At 35.1% G+C, this 14450-nt stretch overlaps 1 protein-coding gene across 1 annotated transcript in view; it reads left to right on the top strand.

The window, feature by feature from the left end:
- Window positions 1-14450, top strand: part of POLR2B (polymerase (RNA) II (DNA directed) polypeptide B, 140kDa) — a 38311-nt gene that overhangs the window by 7307 nt on the left and 16554 nt on the right. The window contains exons 3-13 of the mRNA XM_004681272.2: window positions 1098-1248; window positions 3076-3188; window positions 3311-3530; window positions 3855-4013; window positions 5638-5802; window positions 8888-9084; window positions 9227-9346; window positions 10091-10277; window positions 12461-12604; window positions 12846-12985; window positions 13090-13201. Coding sequence (XP_004681329.1) covers window positions 1098-1248; window positions 3076-3188; window positions 3311-3530; window positions 3855-4013; window positions 5638-5802; window positions 8888-9084; window positions 9227-9346; window positions 10091-10277; window positions 12461-12604; window positions 12846-12985; window positions 13090-13201 — 1708 coding nt within the window. The remainder of the gene's footprint in view (window positions 1-1097; window positions 1249-3075; window positions 3189-3310; window positions 3531-3854; window positions 4014-5637; window positions 5803-8887; window positions 9085-9226; window positions 9347-10090; window positions 10278-12460; window positions 12605-12845; window positions 12986-13089; window positions 13202-14450) is intronic.

The following is a 14450-nucleotide window of genomic DNA, read 5'->3' as shown; positions in this document are numbered from 1 at the left end:
AAAAAAAATGTTATTAGGACATTAAGAAGTTTTATGTAAGAAGAGCATAAGTAATAAAGCAAAATCCTGCTATGTTAGGGTATAAAATGCTACAACTCTGTTTTCTTATGATGGAACTCACAGTGGCTACATAGTAATCGATAATATGCTTCTAGGAGCCCACCGGTTCCTTTTAGGCGACTACCTTTCAAAGAACGAATATGTTCACATTCCACCAGTTGTATTTGTAGTATAACTGAACCTTTCTTGAGCATTGTTTTGTGAGAGAATCATTGCATTTGGGGGATATAAATACGTATTTTTTTCTTTTAAATGTAGGCAATAAAAACTGTTGACATTTGTGCCTTTTATGATGTTGGAGTATTATATCCCCAGAAGCATTTTACTAGGAAACAATAACTGGGTATATATTTTGTTGGGTATGCCTATCTTCCACAGTTTCCAGGGACAATCAGTATTTTGGTCGTAGATGTCAGAAAGTTGCTCTCAAAACTTGCCATAGTTAGATAACTCAAGGATAAAATACTCTATTGTAACCAGTCAGAATATTTAACATATTTAACAATAAATTATTTGATTTTCACACTTAAGTTGACTATAGGTGCTTTAACTGTTGTGAGATGAGGTTTTGTTTTCTCACTTTTTAGCATCAAGTGATTTTTCCTGCACAGTGTGAATATGATAACTACTGTCACCAGTTCATACCACCTCAGATGCATAACCTGATACTTTTTCAAGATGTGTTTTAAAGACATTAGGTGAAAATGAACTGTAAAGGACATTTGTAAATCAGGACTTTCTTATAGTTCTCATGTTGTGCTTTCCTTAATTTTATCCATAAGTGTGCGTCTTGTTTCTCCAAACTAAGGAAGTTCTACAAAAATAGTGTTCTTAGTGTCATCTGTCTTTCAGATAATGTCATTGCTCTTTCAGATAGTGTCATCTCTTTTTTCAGCTATTTCATAGTATCTTGTATGGTGATGTATAGTGGTTGGTATTTAATAAGCGCTTGTCGAACTTAATAGAATGAAAATGGGGAAATACGCTAGAAAACATCACTGAGTCATAACTAATAATGCACTCAAATATTTTTCCAGTTCCTATTTTGATGAGAAAGGCTTGGTCAGACAACAGCTGGATTCCTTTGATGAATTTATTCAGATGTCTGTTCAAAGAATTGTGGAAGATGCTCCACCTATTGACCTGCAAGCTGAAGCTCAGCATGCTAGTGGGGAAGTTGAAGAACCGGTAAGGCAGTTATACAATAAAATTAGAGTACTGATATGAAAAATAATTTCGAGTTTGATCACTGGCCAGGGAGCTGACCACATGGTGCAGCAGACCACTCCTGTCTTGCCCACAGCTCCCCTAGCCATGCATTTCAATAAATCCACCTATTTTGCTCCCCAGTCTTGTCTCTGGTGAATCCTTTCAGCTACTATGTCTCTGGCCTATACTCCCGTTCTTTTATGCAAAAAAAATCTCTTTCTTGGCTTAAAAAAAAAAGACGTTTTAGCAGTACACTCATAATATCTTCACTTTGCTACTGATTTAGTTTTATTGATGGAATGATGCATTTTTGCAAGGAAATCAAAACCCTTTTGTAGGATTTTGATAGTAGGGTATTTAATAGTTGGGAAGAGAGAACGCTAAAATATTATGAGTTAATGAAAAAAAAGCAAGCCAGAAATAGTCATCTTATTTCAGAAAACACCACATTTTTCATTTACAGTATCATAAAAGGAATGTATTCCTTGGACTTTGCCCCTTGAATATTTGTTGTATGAAATACATTATTAAAACTGAGATAATGAAGGAAAAACACCCAAACACAACAGCTGTTTACATTTTTCTAATTGTCTTTATTCTGTTTATCTGTAGGTATGTTTTTAACATTGTTAAAGTCATAGCAAGAGTATAGTTTTATATTGTGGTTTTATATAAGTGATTGTAAAGAAGTATATAGTTTAGGTACTTCAGCAAGAAAGTACTTGATGTCATTGATTTGGAGATGGACTGGGGACCACATCAACCAGGATTTGGTTTTTGGCTTAAATTGTCTTGATTTGGCTTTAGTGTCATGGGAGTTTCTGAAAGACTATCAAAGAATATCCATACAGATTTATTTTAGGAAGGTTATTTTGGAAATCAGTTATAGAAAGTTAAAGGTAGATAAAGAATCTGGCTTAAGGTAATAATGTGCCCGAGTAGGGTGATGGTGGGAATGAGTTGAGGGATGACTTCTCCAGCTTATTCTGATGTCCAGTTTACTTTACTCGTCGCCTACTCCAGATTGGGAAACTGATGTCAGTAATTTACCTCTACTGTTCTGTTGAGTCCCATTTTCTTCTCTGAGATTTATTTGGTTAGAGGGGAATCTACTCACTATCCTTTTATATTTTAAAACTTTTTTTTTTTTTTGCTGTGGGCTGAGCTATATTTGTGCAGAGTAGAAGTTCTATAATACTAATAATTAGTTGAAGTTAGGTTTTATTTTCTGATACTCTGTGGGTTAGATTTTTTTTAAAGATTTATTTATTTGTGCATACAGAACTGGGGTACAGGCCAGAGGCTCAGGGGTGGTGAGAGGCTTCACCAGAGACTGAGTGGGGAACAGAACAGGCAGATCAATGAAGTGTACTGCTGAGGGGAGCAGCGGGCGGGTCAGGAGAGGTCTGCCGTGCCATGTGGTCACCTCCGGGGCAGGCGGGAATCGAACTCATGCGGAAGTCGGTGGGTTAGATTTTGCACAGTTGTAATTGTCTGAAATTATCTCTTATTTCCTGGTAACTATTACTTCTGACCCTAATCAAATAAAACTCTGTATACAATTAATACAAATCCATTTTAACTGTTATAAAAACTATGAGCATATTTGTAAAATATTAAAGCTCTTCTGCTGCCTTAAAGAATCAAGAATTACACTTGACATTTGTAAAATATAGGCCTTGTATTAGCAATGTGGGTTAATCATCAGTTTTGAGAGCTTCTACTCAATATGTTAATGCTTATTAAAATAGAATCATTAAAACATTTGGAAAAATTACCTTTTCATATTTTTTCTTTTCATTTCAGCCAAGATATTTGCTGAAATTTGAACAAATTTACCTCTCTAAGCCTACCCACTGGGAAAGAGATGGTGCTCCTTCCCCAATGATGCCAAATGAGGCCAGATTAAGAAATCTCACGTAAGAGTTTTTTTTCCAGTAACTGATAGTTAAATAGAGTATAGAAAATGTAATATTCACTAGTTGAGGATTTTAGCAAATACTTTACTCTTGCTAATTGTTATCTACTTTTATTTTCAAAGGTATTCTGCTCCACTTTATGTTGATATAACAAAAACAGTCATTAAAGAAGGTGAAGAACAACTTCAGACTCAGCATCAGAAAACTTTTATAGGAAAAATTCCAATTATGTTGCGTTCAACTTATTGCCTATTGAATGGCTTAACAGATCGTGATCTTTGTGAGTTAAATGAATGCCCTTTGGATCCTGGTGGCTATTTCATTATTAATGGATCAGAAAAGGTATAGTAGCATTATTCAGAAAATTAGAAAATGATAATTAAGATTTAGAGTATAAAATTGAAATTAAAATTTAAACTTTTATACAGAATAACCTAACAGTAGCAGTTGAATTTTTATGGTGTGATAGCTGAACCTACCTAAATCAAAATTGTATTTAGCTGCAGGTAATACATGCTAGAAATTTGGTCAGTTGTTTGAGCTTAAATATTTTCATGAAGTTAGGCAAAATGGAGTTGGTGAAGCTCAAGAATTCATATTTTAGCCAGCCAGTGTGACCAAGGACCTTGTGGTTTTTATAACTGAAACTATTTTTTGTCTACATAGGTTCTTATTGCTCAAGAGAAAATGGCAACAAACACAGTCTATGTGTTTGCCAAAAAGGATTCTAAATATGCCTACACTGGAGAGTGCAGATCATGTCTGGAGAATTCTTCTCGACCTACCAGTACTATTTGGGTTAGCATGTTGGCAAGAGGAGGTCAGGTATGTACTGGGATAAAATGTTGTTTGGGTTTATTTTGTTTTGTCTAAGCTAATAATTTACCTGATTGCATTTTTAATTGGGAAAGTTTTTCTGGAGCATATTATTGTAGGTATTGTATTATTTTCTTACTGATGTGTACCACATATTACTTCAATAGCGAGTTACCAGATTACAGATTCTGAGTCTGCAGTATGGGTGAGGTTTAGCTGGGTCCCTTGGCTGGGTGCCTCATCGTGCTGCAGTTTAAGGCTGCATTTACGTTAAAACTCCTTCATGTGGCTGTTGACAGGATTCAGTTCCCTATGGGCTGTTGAACTGAGAGTCACTGTTCTCTGCTAGCTGCCTACTGGAAGGTAGCCTCTTTTAGTTTTAAAGACTTAAAATGTTCTTATTTATCAATGGGGCCAGAATATGGCCCAATTATAAGTATTTGGGAAAGACCTCAAGATGATTATGATGTACATTCTTTGTTGAGACACATTAACCTGGATTATGGAACACAAATATATGCACACAATATACTAGAGAGATTATTGTGGCAACTGCGGGCAAAATAAATTAATTAGATGCAAAGGGAACTTACTTAGATTGAGTGATGGATTTGATGGGAGGATGATGACCAGGTAAGTTTCTGTGGATTCTATTTTGAGGTTTTGAATAGTATAATAGAGACCGTTTGAGAATTGATTTTTTGGGAGAGAAATAGTTTATTTTTAGACAGGAAGATTTTGTGGGGGTGGTATAGACATTTTTGAATGCTCTGCTTATTCAGAAAGAAGATCTCTGATGAAACGAATATGTATTGGAATAATTTAATATCTAAGTATTGACAACCAAATGGTAATTGGTATGAGGAGTGAGGGTATAAGAAAAAGATCAAAATGAAGATTTGGGTGTACCATTTAGGAAAAATTGTTAGCAAACACCATGAAATAGGATAATGTTTCTGAGGAAAGAGGCCTGTAGTAGCAGGAGGAAGACAATAGAATTTGTTGTTGGAGGGACCATGAGAGGATGGACAGCATAATATAGAAGGAAGGCGATATGATTAAAGCAGAGAAACCTGGCGTTTGCATGCCAATATAGGCTACTAACTTTTGCTTTTGTGTGTATAATAAAAGAATGATTTGGAAAAAGCTTGGGTGAAAGAATATTTATTAATTTTGAAACATTCACACAAGGAGATACCTGACTGACCATCTCTGAGTTAGTATTTACTTTTCATTCTATGCTTAATTTTTTTCCACATTTGTCTATATAGTTTCTTTTTTAATCTCTTATTTCTTTACTTCTGGAGGTTTTTTTGTTTTGTCTTTCTTGGGAAGGGGAGATGCAGAGGCATCAGAGTTCATGTTCTCCTGCAACCAAAGGTCATGTCCAAATGCAGTATTTGGAAATTCTGAGAGGAGCTTGTTAGCAGATAATAGAGAATGAACATTCTCTCAGGTTTAAATGAACAGCCTGTCATTTAAAGATATTTTTTTTCTAATGATTCTGAAAAGCAGCCAGAGTGTTCCTTAGAGTATTAGCCATACTCCTTTGACATATATACTGTGGTTCTCAGGATGGTTATATATTCTGTGACCTCTGTGTGCTCATTCTGATGATTTTTTTTCCCCCTAGGGAGCAAAAAAGAGTGCTATCGGTCAGCGCATTGTGGCCACATTACCATATATCAAGCAAGAAGTTCCCATCATTATTGTGTTCAGAGCACTAGGTTTTGTTTCTGACAGAGATATTTTAGAGCATATTATTTATGACTTTGAAGATCCGGAAATGATGGAAATGGTAAGGCGAAAGCAAAATATATTCATAGTGTTTTACAAGAGGTTTAAAGTTACTGTTAGTAATTTTAACACTTAGTAGAAAACTGCTCTGAGAGCAACTGAAAGGTCACAAATCCCATGCCACTTACCTTAGCCTCCTGAATAATTTTGCATAAAATACTTGTGAAAACAGGGTTTCCAGAGGCAGTGACAATGGGAGGGAACAGTCATACGGAAAATCATAAAGCACACCGGCCTGGTACAATTTAGTAAAAAAAGGAAAGAGAGAAATTTAAAATTTTTTTTATTATTATATTGGTATCTCTACTTTTTAGACTTTTTATTTGACATAATTTCAAACTCACAGAAAAAGTTGCAAAGTATTAATTTTTGCATACTCTTTCCTTTGACACATTGCTTTAATATTCTATTTATCTGTACGTACCCATTTTTTTTTTCCTGTAGCATCTACATGTAAATTTGAGGCATCATGCTTCTTTAGTCCTGTATACTTGAATGTGTATTCCTTAGAAAGAGGTTATTCACATATATACTCGTGGTAAAGTCATGAAAATCAGGACATTTGACAGAGGTACAATACTATTAACTGCAGATCTTACTCAGGTTTCTGCCAGTTATCCTGATAATGTCTTCAGTACCCCTTTTTCCTCTTTTGGTTCAGAATCCAGTGAGGATCATGCATTGCATTTTGTTTTTATGTAACATTAGTTTCTTTTTAACTTTCCCTCAGTCTTTCATCATGTTGTGAATTTGGTTAGGATAGACTTTTTTGTAGCATTTCCATTCAACTTGTTTTTTCTTATACTTCCTCATGATTAGATTCAGTTTTTGCATTTATTTGGTAGGAAAAAAATATGAATGTGATGTTGTTTGCTTCCTGTGGCAGTGTATCATGAGTCACATGATGTCATCTTGTTCCTTTACTAGTATTGTCAACTTGAATCACTTTACAGTGGTGTCTGTTAGGTTCATCCACAGTAAAGTTACTATTTCTTGTAGGAAGGTTCTTTGAGTCTAGATAAATACTCACTTTTTAAAAATCAGTCTTTTCTATTGATGATCATTGTCAGAATAGTATTGATATTTTTAAAGTCTTGAATTGTCCAGCCTTTAAGGCTATAGAGAAATACAGTAAACTGCAGGCTAAACATTTGTCATAGAGTTAGAAAGTGGAGTATAGTTTAATTATTAAAATATTTATTGATAGATTACATTGAAGAAATGGTGCTGATTAAGCTTTTGCCACTGGTTATGCTTTTCTTAAAAAATAAAATTTGGATTTAGTATATAAAAGAAAATATATGTTATCTTTTATCCAAAAGGCAAAACAAATGACTCAAACTGGATTCAGTTAGTATTCAAACTGGAAATTAGTGAAGTAAATGGCCTGGGATTTATTGTTTTGGCAATTGCTATTTATTCCTTTCTTTAGTCTTTCAATAATGTGAATTTTGGTTAGGATAGTCATAGAATTTCCGATCAATTTGGTTTTTCTTACATTTCCTTATGATTAGATTCAGTTTTTACATTTATTTGGCCAGAAAAAAAATGTAGATGTGCTGTTGTATGCTTCTCAGGGTGGAGTATCATGAATCACATGATACACAAGCTCTTAGAAAGCACCTAGGCCAGTTTTTATAGGTCTGCATCAAGCATTAACTGTGCAAAAGTACCTTAATTTTTTCTTCTAAAAGTATATTATTAATTCTGGCAAACGTTCCATTAGCAACTCCTTTTTCTTAGTCCATATTAAATGTAACAAGACAATTTCATAACAACTTCTTTAAAAAGATCACTTTTAAAAAGAAAAATATCAATAGGAATAGGAGTGTAAGGGATCAGGAAAATAACCCTAATTGTAATGAAGTAAAAACTAAAATCAACAAACAACTATAAACCAGAAACATTCTACGGGGCGGGTGGAGAGGGGAATCAGATCATAACGGGTGGCAGAGCACACGGGACTGTGGTGATGGCACATGGGTGAATTGGTGGTGGGAAGTCCATGGGGATCACAACAGAAATGAAAAAAAGCGTACATTGTACAAAAATGAAGAATAATGTGAAAAAATGCATTAACAAAAAATAAAACAACAATAGCTATAATAAAGTAAAAATCAAAATCATCAGGCAACTATAGATCAGAGACATTCCATCCGGGAGGAGGAGGGGGAAGTTACCAGGACAGGTGTGGGACGAGCACAAGGGACTACAGTGATGGTACAGGGTAAATTGGTGGGAATTTCATGGGGAAACCATACAGTGCACAAAAATGAAGGGTGATGTAGTGAATATATTTAAAAAATTTTAGAACTTTTATTTACCCTGTTATCTGTGGCTTTACCTTGACTGGTTTACATCGTCTTTTTCTGATCTTTGGAGCTATGATTTGGAATTTGGATCTTTAAGCTTGTGGGTCATTGACTTAAATAGACATCAGAAATCAAAGACAGGAAAGGCGTTTCAGTATATATGGCAGGATTAAAGCATCTTTAGAGGGGCCAATTTTACTACTGTTAACCATTTGTTCCCTATTTCATTATTGTGTAAAATTGAAAATTCAGAACTGGAAAATTAAAACTGGAGTAAAGCTTAGAGGTTGTTTTATTAACCTCTTTTTAAATGAGGATACTAACTACATGACTGATTACAGGCCATAGCTTGTTATTGGCAGGAATGGAATGAAGGTCTCCCTAATTGTGTGCTTTGTGAAATCATGAGTAGTTTTATTTGTAGGTTAAAAACCTCTTATAGAGACTGAAAATAGTCTGGTACATTAATTCATTTATAGCTTAGTAAACTTTAATTTGGTTTTAAACTTCATTAAAATGTAAAAATCAAAAAGAAATACCCCACTTTATACAATGCAGTTATTTTTATTTTTATAGAAAGTATTGCCTGTGCTGATGATGGGTTTTGTCAGGACACTCTAAGATGTCTTCTTTAGGATTTTGTAATTATTTAGTTTTTCTAAAAATATTTTGCATGTTTGACTAGATTCATAGGGATGTTGCAGACTAAGTTACAGTTATTTCATTTTGAGGTGAAATTGTAAATCTGAAATTAACTTATACATTATCTAATAGGTCAAACCTTCTCTGGATGAAGCTTTTGTCATTCAGGAACAGAATGTTGCACTTAATTTTATTGGCTCAAGAGGGGCAAAGCCTGGTGTTACTAAAGAGAAGAGAATTAAATATGCAAAAGAAGTCTTACAAAAAGAAATGCTCCCTCATGTTGGTGTCAGTGATTTTTGTGAGACCAAAAAAGCTTATTTCTTGGGGTATGTAAAATTTTTTTTTTTAGGTTCTTTGCGAAGACCTAAAGTTTTTCTTGAAGTTAAAAATCTCAAAAATGATGTTTTAAATATATAAATGTAGAAAAGTCAAACACCACATACTTACTTTCTTTTTTATTTCTTTAAGGTACATGGTTCATAGGTTGCTTCTAGCAGCTTTGGGTAGACGAGAGTTAGATGACAGAGATCACTATGGAAACAAAAGATTGGATCTTGCTGGGCCACTACTTGCATTCTTATTTAGAGGGTAAGGAACTATCAAATGTATTTTTCTGGTTGTTAAAGTAGGGAGAACTCACTTCAGATTGATTCTTTCACATGGAGAGGTATCTGTATTGGCAGTATATAAAGTTAGCTATATACTCTGCCATTCTTCCAGATTTAGTTCTTCATGTCAGAGAATTTCAAGTTTGTGGAGCAGTTTATTACTTGATTGCCTCGTCATTCCTGTGGTATTTGAGAAAACTGAAGTATTGTCTTGATTTTCTAGTTCACATTTTCTTAGTTCTTTTGTATTTTCAAAAGCTGGAGGAATATCAAAATATTAGCAGTAGTTGTCTTATAGTGTTGGGGTTGGAAATGATTTTTAATTTATTCTTGGTATGTTTTTATGTTTTCCATATTTTCTATAATGAACACACAGAAAATTATAAAGTAGATAAAAGTTATTTTTAAGAATGAAATGTGTAATGCAAAAAGATAATATTACTAGTGTTTTGTATATGTTCTGTTTTTAGTGTGTTGTAGTGTTTCTTGTTTTCCAGCTATGTTAGGTTGTCGCCCCACGAGGCTCTTTCAGCATTTTCCCCCTTAGTTGCCCTTCCCTGTATATTTAAGTACTGCATGTACATTTGTCTTTCTATATTAAGAGAGTAATAAAACTCTTTCTTCTACCCCAGTCACATTCTGTCCCTTTATGGGCAGTATTGCCCTTTTTGAGAAAGCATGTTGTAAACTTTTATATGTTTAAAATAATCTGTTTATTTGGCAGTATGTTTAAGAATTTGCTTAAAGAAGTACGGATCTATGCACAGAAGTTTATTGATCGAGGAAAGGATTTTAACTTGGAGTTGGCTATTAAAACCAGGATTATATCTGATGGTCTAAAATACTCTTTAGCTACTGGAAACTGGGGTGATCAAAAGAAAGCTCATCAAGCCAGAGCTGGAGTATCTCAGGTAAGAATGTTGGGGTTGATTACAAATCTACTACTAGGTTTGACAGGAAAATGTTACAGGGCTAGCAGATTGTTTCATTCTCTTGAGTGAAACTTTACTTTGCATTTTACTAACTTGGTCAGATGTAAAATCCCTGGGAATTTTGAATTATGAAATGAAATTGTTCTTAAATTAGCTCTTACCATTACTAAGGGGCATCCAAAAATTGGCTTGCACTTAGAGCTCAAGAGAGCTAGTACATTAGAGTAGCTCCTTGGGAGAAGAGACTGTCCATGTTTGTGAAATTTTTGTCTTTAAAGCTCTATATTAGGGGCCTCTCCCGTCTCACTTGCTGCTCCCCTCAGCAGTGTATTTATTTCAGTTGATCTGCCTGTTGTGCTTTCCACTCTTCTCTGGTGAATTCTCTCACCCCCCCACATCTCTGGCCTATACCGCAGATTTTATATATTTTTACATAATTTTATATAAATGAATCATAAAAAATAGAGCTCCATAGTAGATGCTGAATCAGAGAATAGTTAGGTATCCCTTGTGTGGTTGCAAATAGTAGAGATTTTCCTGATCTAACTCTTGTTATCTGATAAGCATAATGTAAGTTGAAAATACATTTAATACAACTAAATTACCAAACATAGCTTAGCACAGCCTACCTTAAGTGTGCACAGATCATTTGTGTTGGCAACACAGTCATGGCAGAGAGTTGGCTGGTTAGCCTTTTGATAACCTGAATGACTTAGAGCAGTGACTGATGGCTGCTGCCCAGTAGCGTGACAATATCATACCACTTAATAAACCTGGGAAAAGATAGAAATCTAAAATTCAAAGTGTATTTTTCTTCTGAATGGGTACTGTTGTTGCACCATTGTAAAGTTGCAAAATTAAGTAGAAACATCATAAGTTGAGGCCATCTGTTTTTTTTCCTGTGTTGGCTTATTTTAAGTGCAGTGACTATAATATAATAGCTACTGTATTCTGTCAAAGTTGGGTAAAACTGTACTCTGTCAAAGTTGAGGAAAACTTTTAAAAAATACTAAACTGACCTATACCATTATCACCTGATAGACTTGGCATTCAGACACCAACCTCTAGATCCAGATTCTTAGAAACCCAAATGCTCTAAGAAATTCTGGGAGAAATAATTTTCATCCTGTGGTAATAGCATGATCAAAGGTGGATTAGTGAGAGGCCTTATGACAGTGTGGCAGGACTACAGAAACATCCGGAGACTGGGAGGGGAAGGTTGTTTGGCATTTCAGTGAGAAGGGCTTTAATACCAAGCTCTTCTGCAGTCAGCAGGAACCTTTTCAGTATTTTTTAAAATAGACAAGTGATATGAACATATCTGTGTTTTAATAATTATGATAACCGAGGATGGTAGGTTGGAAGAGACAAGACAGGCACTTGTGAAGTAATATATTATAGGTGAGAAATGAGGGACTGGTGTGTCGCTCTGATACTCTGAATGGAGAAGTTGACTTTTGAGAAAATTTGAAATTGGAATTGACAGGTTATGTTTATTGATGTGTGAAAGAGACAAAAATAGAGTCTTCTGGACTGGAAGATAAAGAAAAAGGTGATGCCATTAACCAGGACAGGAGATTTAGGAAAAGGAAGGAGGTTTGGGTTGTTGTAGGACTGGAGGAACACTGTGGCTTGTTATTAGATCTGTTGAGCTTGTGTTGCTTTATATCCCTCTGGATATTACCTTTACTTACAAGTATTACCTTGCTTGGTGGCCTATAAATATCCGATCTCCATATTGGATTTGGAGGTTCAAGCCTATACCAACTGCTAGGATGGATTAGTGATGTCTACTATGCTCAAAAGGAATGTGAGTTGGTAATGTTTAACACTTACTGAATGCCTAATGTGTGCCAAGTACTATTCTAGCTACTAGGATCCAACAGAGCAAAAACAAAAATCCCTTTCCCTGTGGAATTGATGTGCTGGTGGTTGGAGACAGAATATAAACAAAACATTAGGCACTGTTGCCATCCCTGCTAGCCAGGGCCTGTTACGTTATGGATGTAAACAAGATTTTCCAAGGAAGGGATAGAGAAAGAAAGGGTGGGCACAGTTTATATTTCTTATGTAAAAAATAAGACTGTTTCATGCTAACATTTGCCAAAAATGTGTGAGTAACAGAAATGCCCAAGCTTTAAAAATTTGTTGTTGTATTCTAGGTATTAAACCGCCTGACTTTTGCATCTACTCTTTCTCACCTGCGTCGTTTAAATTCTCCTATTGGCAGAGATGGCAAACTGGCAAAACCAAGACAGTTGCATAATACGTTGTGGGGAATGGTGTGTCCTGCCGAGACGCCGGAGGTAATTCCGCCGTAGAGTTATGTACACAAGTCTGCCAAAAATTATATAGGGCACAATTACTTTTCGAAATAAGTTTTTATTATGCAGTAATATTTTTAGAATGAAGAGAGCATTTATAATTTTGCTGTTAGGAAGTAAATCTTGAATAAAGTTGAAGGAAAAATGTTTATGGAAAAGAATTTTGATAGGCATGTGCTAAATCGATGTAATAATTTTTTTTTTTTTTTTTTTTAAATTCTAGGGCCATGCTGTAGGGCTTGTGAAGAATTTAGCTCTGATGGCTTATATTTCAGTTGGATCTCAACCTTCTCCAATTTTGGAATTTTTGGAAGAATGGAGTATGGAAAATTTAGAAGAAATTTCTCCTGCAGCTATTGCTGAGTATGTATAGATGTAATTTTTTAAAAGTCCAAAATTACTGTTTTCTTTGGTTCTGTGTTGGAATAGAAACACTAAGTGCAAATGCTTTTGGTTTCGCATTTCAGTGCAACCAAGATTTTTGTTAATGGCTGCTGGGTTGGAATTCATAAAGATCCTGAACAACTTATGAACACTCTAAGGAAACTGCGGCGTCAGATGGACATCATTGTGTCTGAAGTACGTGCCTTTGAAATGATGCTTGGGATTTCTGAATGAGGAGTGAACTAATCAGACTTACATTTTCATTGTTACCTTCCTTTTAACTGGTTTCCCTTGAATTGTAAAGTATAGTGTCAGAAATGCTAGGTGATGTTTTGATTTTTGAGCTACTTTAATTATAAATTAAATTAGTGTACTTGGTACCTTACAGGGTTAACAGCCTGAGAAACAAATGGGCTGTATTTTTTTTTTTATAATCAAGAACTTTGTTAATGCTGTGTTTTTCTGGTAAGAGCTTCTTTCCTTAGCCTTTTTTTGCATTCTCTAAGGTAAAGTCAAAATTTTCATGGTGTTTTAGGTTTCTCTACCTTTCCTTGGGCCCATTTCCTCAACTCTCTCCCTTCATGCCTCCCACAAAACAGGCAGTTGAGTGAAGAGTGCGTACTACTTTTTTCAAGCAGATACCATTCTGTAAAACTTACATTAATTTTCTCCTCTTTCCTTGTACTTATCTGACTTTCCAGTTTGATGTGTATCAGAGTTTGGCAAACATTTTCTATAAAGGGGCAGGTGTTAAAAATTGTAGACCTTGTTTACCATATGGTGGTTGTTGTGTATTCAATTCCACTTATAGTGAATAACAGCCATAGATGGTATGTAAACCAATAAAACTTTATTTATAAAAGCAAATGGCAGGGGAGGGTAGATTTAGCCTGCTTTTGTTGATCCCCTGATTTCCATCTCTGACTATATGTAGCTTATTTTGCTTGAATACCTCTGACAGAATGCTCATAGTAATTGATTACTTGCCTGCCTTACTATATTGCTAACTCCCCATGAGCAGGGAATAATAATGCCCGACAAATTGTAGGCATTGAATAAGTGCTTGTGAAAAACATAGATGTACACTATGTTCCTGGGCCAGTCTCCCAAATCTCTTGGAGAGTGATATTGGGATCTTCTGAGAGAAAGAACTGCATAGATTTTTTAGAAAGAGGCATATTTTTCTTACTTTCTGAGGACCAGTTGTCCTCATTTTACCCATTCTTAACTTTTATGTTGTGTACCTGTTCAGCATTCCTCTTAATAGTTTTACATGGACCAGCTAAAGAATACTGTTTCCAAGGCCTTCCTGGTGGCATAGGGATTAAGTTTCAGCACCATCATACTATCACTGCTGTGGCCTGAGTTTGATTCCTGGCCAGGGACCTAACTTACATAAGGCATAGCAGACCTCTCCTTTCTTGTCTCAGCAGTGTATTTCAGT

The sequence above is a fragment of the Condylura cristata genome, unplaced genomic scaffold (assembly GCF_000260355.1).
Source record: "Condylura cristata isolate star-nosed mole 26May11 unplaced genomic scaffold, ConCri1.0 scaffold00012, whole genome shotgun sequence".
Taxonomy (NCBI): Eukaryota; Metazoa; Chordata; class Mammalia; order Eulipotyphla; family Talpidae; genus Condylura; species Condylura cristata.
This window is presented reverse-complemented; position numbering and strand designations above follow the sequence as displayed.